This window comes from Mustela erminea, chromosome 5 (genome assembly GCF_009829155.1).
Source record: "Mustela erminea isolate mMusErm1 chromosome 5, mMusErm1.Pri, whole genome shotgun sequence".
NCBI lineage: Eukaryota > Metazoa > Chordata > Mammalia > Carnivora > Mustelidae > Mustela > Mustela erminea.
This window is the reverse complement of record NC_045618.1, coordinates 108,526,517-108,541,191: the sequence shown is the minus strand read 5'-3', so window position 1 is coordinate 108,541,191 and position 14,675 is coordinate 108,526,517. Positions and strand designations below refer to the sequence as shown.

General features: G+C 38.0%; 1 protein-coding gene across 5 annotated transcripts in view; it reads right to left on the bottom strand.

Annotated features, from left to right (window-relative positions):
- The window catches only part of SLC38A6 (solute carrier family 38 member 6), a 93,351-nt gene that overhangs the window by 24,361 nt on the left and 54,315 nt on the right, over positions 1-14,675 (bottom strand). For 3 of the 5 annotated variants that reach the window (XM_032344404.1, XM_032344405.1, XM_032344406.1), the window contains 4 exons: positions 8,995-9,119; positions 7,678-7,822; positions 7,473-7,567; positions 4,390-4,446 (listed from right to left, as the gene is read on the bottom strand). In XM_032344404.1, coding sequence (XP_032200295.1) covers positions 4,390-4,446; positions 7,473-7,567; positions 7,678-7,822; positions 8,995-9,119 — 422 coding nt within the window. Of the gene's footprint in view, positions 1-4,389; positions 4,447-6,997; positions 7,292-7,472; positions 7,568-7,677; positions 7,823-8,994; positions 9,120-14,675 lie in introns of those variants that run through there. The other 2 variants (XM_032344402.1, XM_032344403.1) reach the window with 2 other exon arrangements.

The following is a 14,675-nucleotide window of genomic DNA, read 5'->3' as shown; positions in this document are numbered from 1 at the left end:
TCCAGTGGGTGCCCATTACAATCGTCTGGGAAGATTTAAAAATATGTATTGGGGCCTGAGTTTCAGGCAGAGATTCTGATTTCATTGGTTTGAGGTGGAACCTGAATGTTCTCATTTTTTAACGCTTCCCAAGTGATTCTAAAGAGCAGCACAGGCTGAGAACAGCTGTAATAATCAGGCAGAAAGGGATGAAGGCAAAGGTGCCGGGATTGGCAGGAGACTGGGAGGTTGGGGATAGGATAAAAGCAAATATAGGAGACATTTCCAAGGAAGAACTGATGTGCAACAGACTGGAGGTAATGAATGAAAAGATATATATGGTCCATTGGATTTATGCAATCACTCAACAAATACTTACTAAGTCACTCCCAAGTACTAGGTACCATTCTAAGCTCTAAGGATATAGTGACGAGAAAGACAAGTCCCAGTTCTTAACAAACCTGCAGTCCAGTGGGCCCCGACAACAGGAGAGCCTGCCAGCAATGGGCTGTGCTAGAAAGCATGACTGTGCGCTGGGGGCTACTCGTCTAAGCCAAATGGTCAGGGAAGACCTTGCTGGGCCAGTGACACTGGGCTGATGCTTGAATGAGGAGGAGCTGGGCCTGCAAATCTCACTGAAGAGAAAGTTCTAACTCGGAAAAACAGTAAGCCTGTGGGAACAAGCTGGGTGTGTTCAAGGCAAAGAACAGCTAGAGAAGAGTCAAAGATATGAGACAAGGTCAGAGAGAGAAGGCGTAGACCAAGCAGAGCCTTGTGGGCCATGACACAGATTCCATTCTCCATGAGATGGAGGCCCTTGGAGGAAATTAAGCAGAGCAATGACATGACCTGGTTTACATTTTTAAACAACTACTTTGGCCGCAGTGTGAAAACGAACTGCAGGTGGTGGGAATGGAAGCAAGAAAACAAGTTGGAAGAACAGATTAGAACATGTTGAGTTTAGTAACTGTGCAGCACCTAGGCAGAAATATCCCAGGACAACTAAGAATCTGAGTTGTACCTACTGCCTTGGGAGTCACTTCTAGAAGGACTGAGAAATGCAGATTAGATGACAATACAGGAATACAGGACAATAACTATACCCAAAGAAGAGATTAATAACATGGAAGAAACATCTGTAGTGGGGGGCTGCAGGCTCTACAGCTGGTCTTGTCTCACTGAGCATCTTTGTGAATGGGATGAAGAAACGTCAGGATCATGAAGGATGTCAAAAAGCAGGAATTGGGGCGCCTGGGTGGTTCAGTGGGTTAAAGGCTCTGCCTTTGGCTCAGGTCATGATCCCAGGGTCCTGGGATCGAGCCGCACATCCGGCTCTCTGCTCAGCAGGAAGCCTGCTTCCTCCTCTCTCTCTGTCTCTCTGCCTACTTGTGATCTCTGTATGTCAAATAAATAAATAAAATCTTTTAAAAAAATTTAAAAAGCAGGGAATGATGATGCACTAGAATCAAAACTCCAAAAAGATCTCAACTGCTGGAAGGATGAGCTTAAGTTTAGACAAATTTAACATATATGGATAGATAACAGGTGTGTATGAGTAAGTATATGTATATAAATGTGTATATATATGTGTGTGTGTGTGTGTATATACACACACACATATATATGATATATTCCTTCATACTTAAAAAAATTAAAATCAAGTACAAGACCTAGAAATCTGGCAGTTCACTTAAAAGAGAGCTGGAGCTTTTACTGACCACATAGTTTACGAGGCTGAAGCATCCTAACATTGTGAAAAAGCTGAGGTAAAATCAGACTACGGTGACATTATTGACATTATTACAAAACTATAAAAATTATTTTTCTGGGGAAGAATACATCAGTCATGAAAATAAACTGCACTGATCAGATATTTCTAGAATATTATTTTCTCATCGGACTACTGAAGCAGAGAAGGGAGAAGAGATATGTGATTTTTAGGAACAAATAAAACCACCTATATTCAAGTCAGTGCTCAATTCAAGAATACTCAAGCTTTCCCCAAACATCATGTCAACTAACTTGAAGAAACAAGGTGCATTTCCCCTGGCTAAGAGAAAACTTAGTCTTCAAACATGAAGGCCTTTAGAGAATTCACAAAATTCAGAAGACTTGTCCAAAATTGGACAAAAAGAGATAGAGCTGGGATTTGGACACAGGTAAATATGACTCCAGAATCATTAAAAAAAAAAAAAAAAAAAGAGTCTACCTGTAGGTAAATATATGAAAATATGGATTTTTTTTCCTTTGAGTTAAGCAGTTTCATTTATCAAGTCCATCTGAAAAAGGTTCAATGAGAAAATTCCAAGTTTTATCTGAGGTTTTTTCAGGTAAGAAATTCAGGTGTCCTATTTAACCTCACAACTTTAGGACTAGGTACAACTCTAGTGCATACTGTGTGCTCAATAAACATTTTGTTCAGTAAATTAGCCAGTCCCTTTGCTTGTGTTGTGCATCAGTCCACTAACTGATAAAAGATAAAACACATATACATTTAAACAAATGAGAAACAATTTTCTGCAAGTCTTTTTTCCCTTATACCATTCCATATAACCATGTCTTTTAATCATCTTTTTTTGCACCCCTGACAACTCAATTTCCCTCTCCACCCCTTTCCTTTGTCCCACAGGCGAACAAACCTTTCACTTCCACCTGTCCATCTGGCCATCAGCCAAGATGAGTCTTCCTGCTTCTCAAAACTGCTCACCTTGATTGACAGCTTCACAAGGTAGGACAGTGGATCAGGAGGACCGTAAAAACAATCAGACTGTTCACGAACAGTGAGAAACACAAAGAATTCTGACTGCAACAAGGAAACCACATCTGTAATATCTGTACTTATCCTTCACCAAAATTTTGTTTTCCTATTTTCCCCCCTCTTCATTGTGAGAAGACTATAGGAGGTTAATGGTAGAAAAAATGAATAAGTGGTGTGTTTAATTAAAAAAAATTTTCTCAGTACTGTAAAAGATTCTGAGAAGTTCTAAGACCAAAAATTATGACACCCAAAATCTAGGCAGAGTTATTGGCAGGAAACAAGGTCTTTTTTTCATTAGGGCTAATTCTAATATAGCCACGGAGTACTGTCAACATGCCAAGAAGAAAATCAGGTTAAAATCAACTGTTTTGAGTTCTTTTGTTTCTCGCATCTACTCCTCATCTCTCCATACCATACTGGCAATGTCAGCACTAGAAACTAGAAACTCCACACCCCGCTACACACAGATTATCTAGTAACCTGATCCTGCAAATACAAAGGACAGGAATGGAGAAGAGAAAAATCCATTTATCTTCAAAAGAGATCTTTCAAATTCATTAACATCTCATGTAATGCTTACCATTTCATTAGTGCTCACAGAACCTTATTCTTAGGCTCCAAAAATGAATCATTTCAGGGTCAAATGCCTATAGCACTTCCAGGAAATGGGGGGAATACACATTTCAAATACAAAATAGTACCAGTGCAAAGGTCATGCAGAAAAGGAATGAATCTTTCCCAACTGATCTCTGTTCACTTCAGAGATCACCCCCCAAACTGTTCTTAAAGGTGGATGCCGTATATGTAGGCAAATACAGAACATGAGATTTTACAAAAGTGAAAAAGTTTCTAGAAGCACATGAAGGCCAATGATTAGCTCGTAATCCATTCAAAGGCATGTGTAAAGGTTATCTGAAAATGGATGGTAAGCTTCTGCTTTTCCACTGGTGAATTTACCAGGATACTAAACTTGTATTTGAAAGATGTCATGGTAGAAGAAACAGAGGAGCAAATAAAGCCGGAGAGTTTGGGCTGATCTGGTAACTTGCTACCCGCCAAATGCCTATTGGGAATTGCCACAGGGAGGAATCTATGGTAGTTTCTAGACTGCAGCTCTATACCTAGATTGTGCGGCATTTCAATTCTGCTTCTAGATGGAAAGGAAACATACACACACACACACACAATTTCCAGACCTTGGGTGTTTAAAGGGCCCTTCACACAGTAAATCAACCTACTCCTGTCTTGTTTTCTCCGCAGCCAGACTGAAATAATACAGCACCAGCAGAGGTGTGAATTACCCCCATTCATCTTAATGGAGTGTTAACTTCAAAGGCTTGTTTTAACCATTTAAATGCTAAGCTCATGAGTAAACATTCTGTTAAAAAAGGGTACAATTTAAACATTCACCCTCAACATATGAAAGTAATTTATATTCTCAGCACTTCGTCTTTTAATTTAGCAAACAAGTCTCCAAGTGTTAGAAAAGTATATATTTTGTGCTTTACTTAGTTTTATTTTAAACAGTTCTTACCTAATAAATTATGAACATTAAGCCCATAATGCAAGGGCCTATATTTCCCAGGAAAAATGCAGCGGAGTACTTAAACAAGGTTTTTTGGTAATCCTGGTGTAGGGGGCACTGCTCTTACCTGCCATCTTATTAGTTTCCTCCAAACTCTTGGGAAGCTGTGACTCCAAATAGGCAACTACATAAGGCAGAATATTAAAGTGAAATAATAATAATAAAAAAACTCTTCCACAAACAATTTCTCTTGATATTAACTAAGTTTTACACAGGGTGTTCAATAGGTTACTTGTCCCTTTGCCAAACCTCTCATGATCCTACCCCATGAGCAGGTGACAAATGTATTAACTGATGCCCAGCTGTCATCACACTTAACATTTGCCCCAGGGGGCATCCTTGCATCTGTTGCAGATTTAGGGTTATTTTGGTATTACTGGAATTAGATTTATGTAAGCAGCTGAACACCTATTTGTATTGGGATCTATAATTTCATAAAGAAAAAGAGGGTACAAGAATTAGCTTATCAGATCGATGGGCTCTGGCTGACCTGAAGCCACATGGTAAGCCACGCCTGGCTAAGCCCCTGGGACAAGGCTAAGTGTCCAGTTTCAGGAAGATATTAGTAAAAGAGTACAGTGGGGGCAGAACTGTGGGGAAACACTACAAAGAGTGCACGTGGGGCCAGTTCCCCTGTGGATGAAGGCTAGAGCAAGATTCTAAACATATTAGCTCTGCAAGATGGAAGATGAAGAAATTCCACATCGCTGATTGAAAGCAAATTTGTTTTACTGGTCCAGATGAGGCTCTCTTAAAAGAGCCTGTCTTGGTCTGCACCTAATTTATACAAGGTCATTTAATCCTCTCAACACAACCCTGTATAATTGGTATTAACTCTATTTAATACGTATGTGAAAGTGGAGGCTTAGAGAGGTTAAGTACTTTGCCTAAACTCACTGAGATTTGAATCTAAGTCTTTGTAACCCCCCAAACCTGGACTTTTCCCATTATAGTACGCTGATCCCAAGTTGCCAAAGAAATATCTTAACTCAAAAGAGGTCAGTTGTCAATTTTTCAGCCCATTTCTTCAGTGGGAAGCAAGGGGGCACCTGCAAAAGTGGGTATTTCCATACATGCAAATTGTACTCTGCATGCAATTCCCTACTTTACATGTACACAGGGGTAGAATTACATTTTTACGGATACACCCTGGCTTTGGTAGGCTGCTAACAAGGTGCTCTTTACATAGAACACTCATGGGGAGGAGAGATCTAGCTTCTGGTTTCCAACCAGAAAAAAAGGCCACATCAATGGGAAACAATGATTTATAACCTCCACAGAAAATATGATATAAATCATCACTATCTGTCTCTGTTTGCCAAGTAGAAAGTCACATGTTTTCGTGACAAATGAGAAAGCTCAGAGAAGTTCCAAATCCACAGCCAATCATCACAGCTCTATCTCACAATGAACAAGAGGAAAATCACAAAAGTTTCTTAGAGAAGATTTGGAGGCAGGGCAAAATACCAAATGAAATAATCCCACAGTTTTGTTATTAGTGATTAATGCTGACAACATTAACGCACAGCTAACATTCAATTTTGTATATAAGCTCAATATGCTGATTTCTTAAAAAACAAAGAAACAAATGAAAGACTGACATTAAAAACTTCTGCTCTGCCATAAACACTGTTGAGAGAATGGAAAAGACAACCCGCAGACTGGGAGAGAGTCTTTGCAAAACACATTATCTGCTAAAGGACTGGTATCTGAAATACACAAAGAATGCATAAAACTCAATAATGAGAAAACAATCCAATTTAAAAAATGGATGAAAGAACTGAACCTCACCAAAGAAAATATACAGATGGCAAATAAGCATATGAAAAGACTCCCAACATCATATGTCATTAGGGAAATGCAAATTGAAACAACAATGAGATACAACTATACAGCCATTAGAATGGCAAAATTCCAAACCACTGACAACACCAAATGCGGGCGAGGATATGGAACAGGAACTTTCATTCATTGCTGTCAGGAATGTAATATATTACAGGCAGTTTGGAAGGCAGTTTGGCAGTTTCTTATAAGACTAAACATATTCTTACCATTTGATGCAGCATTGTGCTCTTTGGTACTGACCCAAATGAGCTGAAATTTACATTCACGCAAAAACCTGCACACACATATTGATAGCAGCTTTATTCAGAACTTTGAAAGCAACCAAGAGGTCCTTCAACAGGTGAATGAGAAAACAAACTGACACATCTATAAAATGGAGTATTTTCCAATGATAAAAAGAAATGAGCTATATGAAAATGCATGGAGGAAACTTAACTGCATTTTGTTAAGAGAAAGAAGCCAGCCTAAAAGGTTAGATAATAAATAATTCCAACTATATGACACTCTAGAAAAGGCTCACAGCGAAAGGCTCATAGTTTCTACGAAGTCACTCAAGAGATCAGTGATTGCTGATACCTGCATCAATAGTGAACTCTAAGGTAAACTATGTACTTTAGTTAATAATACTGCATCAATATTGGCTCCTCAAGTGTAACAAATGTATCAGAGAAAGGCAAGATGTCAATAATAGAGGAAACTATGGGTGTACTGGTGGCGAGGGGATATAGAAGAACTCTGTACATTCTGTTCAATAGTTCTGCAAACATTCACTCTACCCTAAAAAACAAAATCTATTAATTTCAAAAAAAACCCCAAAGATTGACTTAGTATACTGAAGAACATTTTGTATTTCTTATTTTAATTAAAACTGTTATAAACCAACTTTCCCCTACATATTCCCACTTTGTTCTGCTTTTCTGATAATAATGTTTACAAAAATGTTTACCCATATAAAAAGGATTTATCCAAGGGGTCTTCCAGAATTATTCCTTTTTTGCATACAGAGGTAAATTATTCTTCATAAGAAGAGGAAAATATTTCTTTCATTTATTAATCCAATTAAAAATGATTAGTGCTAAACTAAAATTCCCAACCAAAATTCCAAAGATGAGCAAAACAAAAGCCTGTGGAAATAAAAAGATAAAGAACAATTAAGAGTATTTTAAACCTCTACCTTCTCCAATAAAGTATATTGCAGTTCAAAATATATTAACTTCCTTAATGTAAATAAAGTAGTCAGTTATAAAATGATGAATTATTTCTCAAAATAGAATTCTTAAAAAAAATAAATAAAAGCTAACCTACCCCAAGCTTTTTCCATGAGAGAAAATCCTCTCTGCTAAGTTTAAGATAAAATAGTCCTGGGAATACAAAAATCAGACATGTTGATGTACTGGAACCTTTGAACAGGAGGAAAAAATAAAATAAGTTATTGCCAGATTCAGATGTGAGGCTGGATGACAATGTTATCCAGTCTGTTACATGGGATTTTTTGAAATAGAAAACTTACCAACTATACCAAATACATTCTTAATGTCAGGAACATATAATGCAAGCAAAACAATGATAATATTGAGTGCTAGAGTGATCAAAGAATGGCGAATCCATGAGAATGGAAAGTTGGAGAAAAATATCATCATTAAAGCTTTCCGTGCCTGTATAACAGAAAAAGAAACAGATTTAAGCAAAGAAAAAGTGTCAGAGCCAAAATACTTGCTTAGGGAAACACTGGTATAGTACAGTAATCGTGACATTCTTGTTCCCTGCACCACTTAGATTTTAAAAATATAACATAAACTATTATTATAAAGTATTTATGACACATGAACTAAGAAATATAACTGTGTGCGCTTCATAAAAATATTTTAATTCTTGAAGAAATGTTCATATTCAATTTCTCTAAGTTGCATACTTTTCAAAATGACCAACAACAACATTATGTGATGAAATCTCAGAGAATCATTTTCATTAAATTCACAGAGAGAAGAACAAAAGTTTAAAATAGAAAAAGAAATCATGCTATGGGAAAGAAACACCATTTATTACTTTATTTTATATTATCTGTTTTATAGCATATAAATATAAAAACTAGTTCATACTCCCCATTGCCAAAGTGGTCAGCCGACAGTCTCGCATCACACCAATGTTCATTCGCCACCCCAACCCCCACTGAGGCACACCTGGCAGAGCAGTCCATACAGGTAGTGGGCCAAAGATCTCGAGGGCCCAGTTATTAGGGAGCTCAGTGTTTAGGGGTTCGAGACATTCATGCAGCACCATTCATACCTAAAGCCTCTGTTTCCATTTTCTCAGAAATTCTTAAGATTTTTACATATGGCAACTAAATGCAGAAGGAAGATCTGTTCTGCCCCTTAATTATAATTCTTGAGTAAATAAAATATTTTGACTAAGATTAAATTAAAATGTCTATGTGAAAACAAATCTACAATAAACCAGAAGGAGCTTATTTTTGCTGACTTGACTTTTGCCTCTTCATGCACATTCTTTTGAAAACAGAATACAGAATTAAAGAGGGGGGAAAACCTGAAACTTTAGAAGAACCATAGTCTCTAAATTGGAAACAATGCTGTGGGAGAGCGTAAATCTAAACTAAATCTCAAAAAGCACAAATCAGCTTAGTGGTTCACTGTTACTTCTGTGCTTTCATGGGGCCATATGCAAGTATGAGGTCTTTGATCAATTACTTGACAAATGAATAAGATACACAAGAGCTAGATGTGATTCAAACACTCTAGTCTGCAAAGAATTAGTGTTGCCATATTAGAGAGCTGCTACATTAAGCAACAAGCCCTTTAAGGATACTTACAGGGAAGTGGATTAGAGGGACTGTCAAAAGCACAGCAAATAGTATGCATAACTTCACAGTCATGACAACAACATCATGGGGCAAGTATGTGCTATAACCTTGCAGTAATTCTGACGCCACTTTGTCTGTAAAATAAAAAAATAATAAAGACCACATTATAAACCACTAAGATGTCAATAACAGCAAAATTATTTTTCTTGCACAAACAGATCTTAACAAATGTTGGATTCCCAGTACCAAATCCATCTCTGGCCTTTCTCCAATCCTATCTGAAACACAGAGACATAAGTTAAATATCTTCTTGAAAATTACAATCTTTTCTTTCAGTTAAACTAGAAACCAGCATAGGTAGAACCTCTAAAATTATGACAATGAATATATATTTATATAAATATCTCTTTAGAACTCTTCCATCATCTGAAGGTTTTGAACATTTAAGTTTGTCTTGTAAGGTGCTTTCACATGTATTACTGAAAGTGTATGATGTGTTCCCTTCCGATAACAATAAGACAGATAGCTAGGCTAAGAAATATTCACTGACTGTCCAAGATCACACCACACAAAGGGGAAGAGCTCTCAGAGCTAGACGCCCCACTTTTTTTCTTTTTTGGCACCAAAGTCAATACGTTTTCCTCAATACCGCAATGTTTTCTAGAATCTACATTTCTGTGCATGCTGCTGCTCCACCAACATTTCATCTGTAGATTCCTCTTCCCTAAGAAAATGTAGTTGTAGGGGCACCTGGGTGGCTCAGTGGGTTACAGCCTCTGCTTTCGGCTCAGGTCGTGATCCCAGGGTCCTGGGATCGAGCCCAGCATCTGGCTCTCTGCTCAGCAGGGAGCCTGCTTCCACCTCTCTCTCTCTCTCTACCTACTTGTGATCTCTGCCTGTCAAGTACATAAATAAAATCTTAACAAAAAAAAAGAAAAGAAAACGTAGTTGTAGGGAAACGGCTTACTCGGCGAGCCAGTGTGGTAGTCAGGGAGAGAGTGTGTACACGCTGACCGTGCTTTGCTCTGTGCTGTTCCTCCAGTTTCACAGTGTGTTCTGCACCCCCAGGTAGACAAGGGGCATGAAGAGTGAGCACTCTCAAGACCACTCCATATCCTACCTTGCAGGGAAAGATCAGTTTGTACTTAAAATGGAATGGTGCTTCTTAAATTTGAGAGTAATAGATATCAGAAAAGATGCTCTGGAGGAAATAAAAAACAAGGATCTAAAATATAACATCACAATAAGATGGACACACTCATAGAATAGAAAATGGATGTACACATAAGCGGCAGTAGGCATTTTAAACAAAGAGCTACGGTGATTCTGAATCGGGAAAGGTAACAGTGACTTGGGGATGAGCAAGGAGGCAATCCCGGGAGGCTTGGGGAGAATCTTCATGATTTAGAGAATGGCAGGAAGGCAGAGGGCCCTGAATTCTGGGACTACACAAATTAATGTTCAAATTCCTCTACTTGTTATCACCTTAACTTCTCTGAGTATCTCGGTACTCAGTACATCTGCAAAATGGGGAAAATAATATTTTGACCTGTGGATTATTGAGAGCAGTAAATGAGATAATGTATGTGTGGGGACAGAGATTTTGTCTCAGAGCAAGAAGAGCACAGGTAGAAGCCCTAATGTAGCAAAGAGAATACGTAGCTGAGAAAATGAGTACCCAATGCTACTACAAAGGCTGAAGCAGGACGTGCTGTAGAGCAGACAGTGGTGGGTGATAATGTCCAGAAAAGGCATTTAAGACCCAGGAGCAGAGCTCTTCATAGGTAAGCCCTATGAAGTGGGCCACAGAGACGCAATGACTTATAAAGACTGGTGTATTATGATCTGAACTAAGCATGAAGAAAAAGATACCCAAAACAGAAATAACAGTTAGGAGGATACTGTCATAATCACTGCGAGGTAAAGAGAAACTGAACTGGACCAGTGATAAAGAAAATGGGAGAGAAATGAATTGTCTAACATATCAATGAACTCATGATGTGAGACTAGTGGACTAAGAGATTAAGAAAAGCCAAGAAAGCTGGGTTCTTGTTTCCAAATCTGAGATATTTGTGAGCCTTTGAAAAAACACGGTAAACTTTTATTTCCACTTTCTGAATCATGAAAATGAGCTATTAACACAGATTGCTTAACAATTTTGTAGATTTTTAAAACGGTCTGATTATGATGTAACATTTGGGCATTGGCTTGGTTCCCCAGAGGAACACTTCTTCTCCCTCAACTTATAATACCTTAACATCCATAAAGAGCCAGTATTATTAATCTAGGTACGTATAGGCCCCTGTAGTCTGACAAAATTGAGATGTTAACCAAGCCCTGGGAGCACGGGATAAAAGGATCCCAAGCAGCTCCAGAAGCCTGAAGAACTAGATTTATTATAAATTCAAACTATCTGTTACATATCCACTTTCTACTTTCCCAGGTCTGAGACAGTCAATTCTGTGTTCTTAGCTGAGCCTTAACATATGTAAGGGATAGAGTACAACACACTTCCCTGAATTCAGATAAATCCCTATAAATCTCAGTAAGGATCTGACGGTGATCTCTGCAAGTTATGTATGCCATTAAGTCAGGAGGCTGTCCTGTGTAAGACACATTGTCAAACCATATGAAGTTCATAAAGATTACCAGAGAGTAGCAGAAAGATCACTGGATTCGTATTCAGGAGACATGCTACTAAGTGTGTGACTGACAGGTCACTTCACTTCTTTGGGCTTCAGCTGCTCATTTACGAAATGAGTTGGAAGGCCTCAACTTATGACTACTAGCCCTTTTGATAATTGTTCAATCAACATTTTTTTTTCCATAAGACTGACAGCTACTGTTATCTCGGTAGAAATATACCATAAAAGATGCTCCTCAAATATAATTAACCCCCCACAAGCTAATGTAAACAGCAAAATCAGTATCTGAATCCTATAAAAATTTTTTTGAAGATTTTATTTATTTATTTATTTGAGAGAGAGAGAGAGAGAGAGAGAAAGAGAGAGCAAGCATGCAAGAGAGCACAAGCAGGGGGAGCAGCAGAGGGAGAGGGAGAAGCAGGCTCCCTGCTCAGCAGCCTGCTGACCAGGGAGCCTGATGTGGAACTCATTCCCAGGATTCTGAGATCATGACCTGAGCTGAAAGCAGACGTTTAACTGACTGAGCCACCCAGGCACCCTAGCTGAATCTTTGTGTGTCTCTGGAGGAGAATTACTTTTATATCATTCTTTTTAATCTATCTATCACCTACCTATGTGTTCACGTAACAACAGGTGGGCAGGTATACAGACAGGCAGGTAGGTATGTAGGTAGGCAGGTAGGTAGGCAGATAAAGATACACAGATATGCCTGCAGCTTAAGTGAGCCAGGTTCTTCCAAAAGCTCACTAACCAAAACTTGTTATGAAATGAAGGAATGATGAAGGGATGAAGGAAATCTGGGTTCTACAGTGTAATTCCCTAAGAGGCAACATGGTAACAAAAGCACTGACTCTGGAGAAAGGTCAGAACTGGATTCAAATCGCAGCTCGTTATTCATTAGCTGCAGGTATCTGGCCAGCCGAACCACTCACCCTATGTGAACCTCTAAGGGTTCAATTAAGCAATGTATACAATATCCTGGGCACTCACGGAATAAATTTCAGCTCAATAGATGTATTAGTGGCTATCCTTTCTCTACTTTCCCTTCAGTCTAAGCTTTCTTACAATTTAGTACAGCAACTCATGGTCATTTACATAACTATTCCTCAGGAATCCTGGAGAATGGCAGGCCATTTGTGGTTTCTTCCAGAAAGCTATTTATCCATGAGGAGGAAGAGGTCTATTTTTTGGATTTTTTTCTCAATGTCAAAGATCTCTAAATAGAAAAGTATTTGTGCCAGGTGACAGTTTTACCTTAGAAAAATATACAGCTATTCTGTTATATTAAGTTTCTGCTGAACCCCAACAAGGAACCTGCTACAGTATCCTACTGACATAGAAAAGTACTACTGAGCTCAAGTCTATGCAAAAGTTTAAAAATCCAACAACCAAAACTAGAGCTTATGTAGTTCAAGAATCCTGTTTCATCAGCAATGATCAAAAAAGCTTAACCATCTGCCTTAAATTTCTTTGTAGTTTATCCAGCAGGGTACCATAGTCATGCTGAAAATAAAGCTTTTCCTGATGGTGTACACAGAGCTTTACTATACTCCTCTTATCTACATGAGTATAAAAAGCAAGAGCAGATTTAAATTAATGAATAGCCTTTATTACCGTTAAAATAGCACAGATAATAAGAAAGGGACTACACAGCAATTACAATTTTCTCATATGCTGAGAACTCCAAGACCATATTTAAACATAGTACTGTAGACTTACCATATTTAACTTAAATTCCATTAAACATAGTGAGAAGTAAAGGTCTGAAAAACTCAACACCTGAAGTTATAAAATAACTACAATACTAATGATAATAATAGTAGTAACCACCAGTAGTAGCTCTTCTTTGTGGAAGGCTGCTATGTGCCAGATACTATATCAGGCATGTTTAACTCATTTCCTCCTCAATACAACTCTACATAATTATCCCTGTCACAGATTAGGAGATGAAGAGATTACAAGGTGACCTTCCTGTTCAAGGTCACATTAGCTATTTAGAGCAGACTAGTTTTCTGTACCACATTTGTTGGATTTCAAAATCATACTCTTTCCAATGGGATTAGGAAAGGTAGCTGGTTTAGTAAAGGTAGCTGTGGAAGTAAACATTGTCCAAAAACTTGTCAGACTTGGAAAAACTCTGGGAGAGAAGGAAAGTGCCATTAGAAGTAATCATGGCTGTTTAACACCTGCAGCACAGGCACAAGGGTATCAACCATGAAATTAATCAGTCATAACAGCTAAATATCACCAGAGCTATAACAGCCATTTACTTGGAGAGTTGTTATAAAAGCACTCAGAAGCTGAAAAATGTAATAAAAATTGACAAACTGTGTGCAATCTGTTATAAGGACTTTGTTTGCAAATTAAATATGTTTGCAAATTAAAAAGCCTACAACATTTTCCTTGTTCTAGACTTCTAAGTTTTACTTTTTCTTAAGGTTCTTCTTGGACAGGGAAAAAAACACATACCAAGCAGGCAATTTTCCAAAAATAAATAAAAATTTACTTTTATTGTAAGAATTTAAAAAAATCCTTTACAGAATTTATGGGAAAAGATCATGGTGCATCATGGAATGCACATTGTCAAATTGTGTGAAGCAAGTCTGAAGGCATACGACCATAACCTAAGCGTATAACCATAACCAAGTGTAAACCCTTTCCTTTCTTAACTTGTTCTTCTGAAATTAAGATGATTGATTCTCCCTACCTCCCAAACTGAACTGCAGTGTAACATATTGAATTCTCAAATTAAAAAATAAAATCATTATTGCACATTTTTTTCTTGTGGAAAGACAACAATATCCCTAAGCTTACTTAGGTGTTTAAGAAAATTTTCATATGACATTATTAATCATTTTTTTTAAAGATTTTATTTATTTATTTGACAGAGAGAGACACAGCGAGAGAGGTAACACAAGCAGGGAGCGGCAGAGAGAGAGGGAGAAGTAGGCTTCCTGCCGAGCATGCAGCCCGATGTGGAGCTTGATCCCAGGATCCTGGGATCGTGACCTGAGCTGAAAGCAGACACTTAACGAATGAGTCACC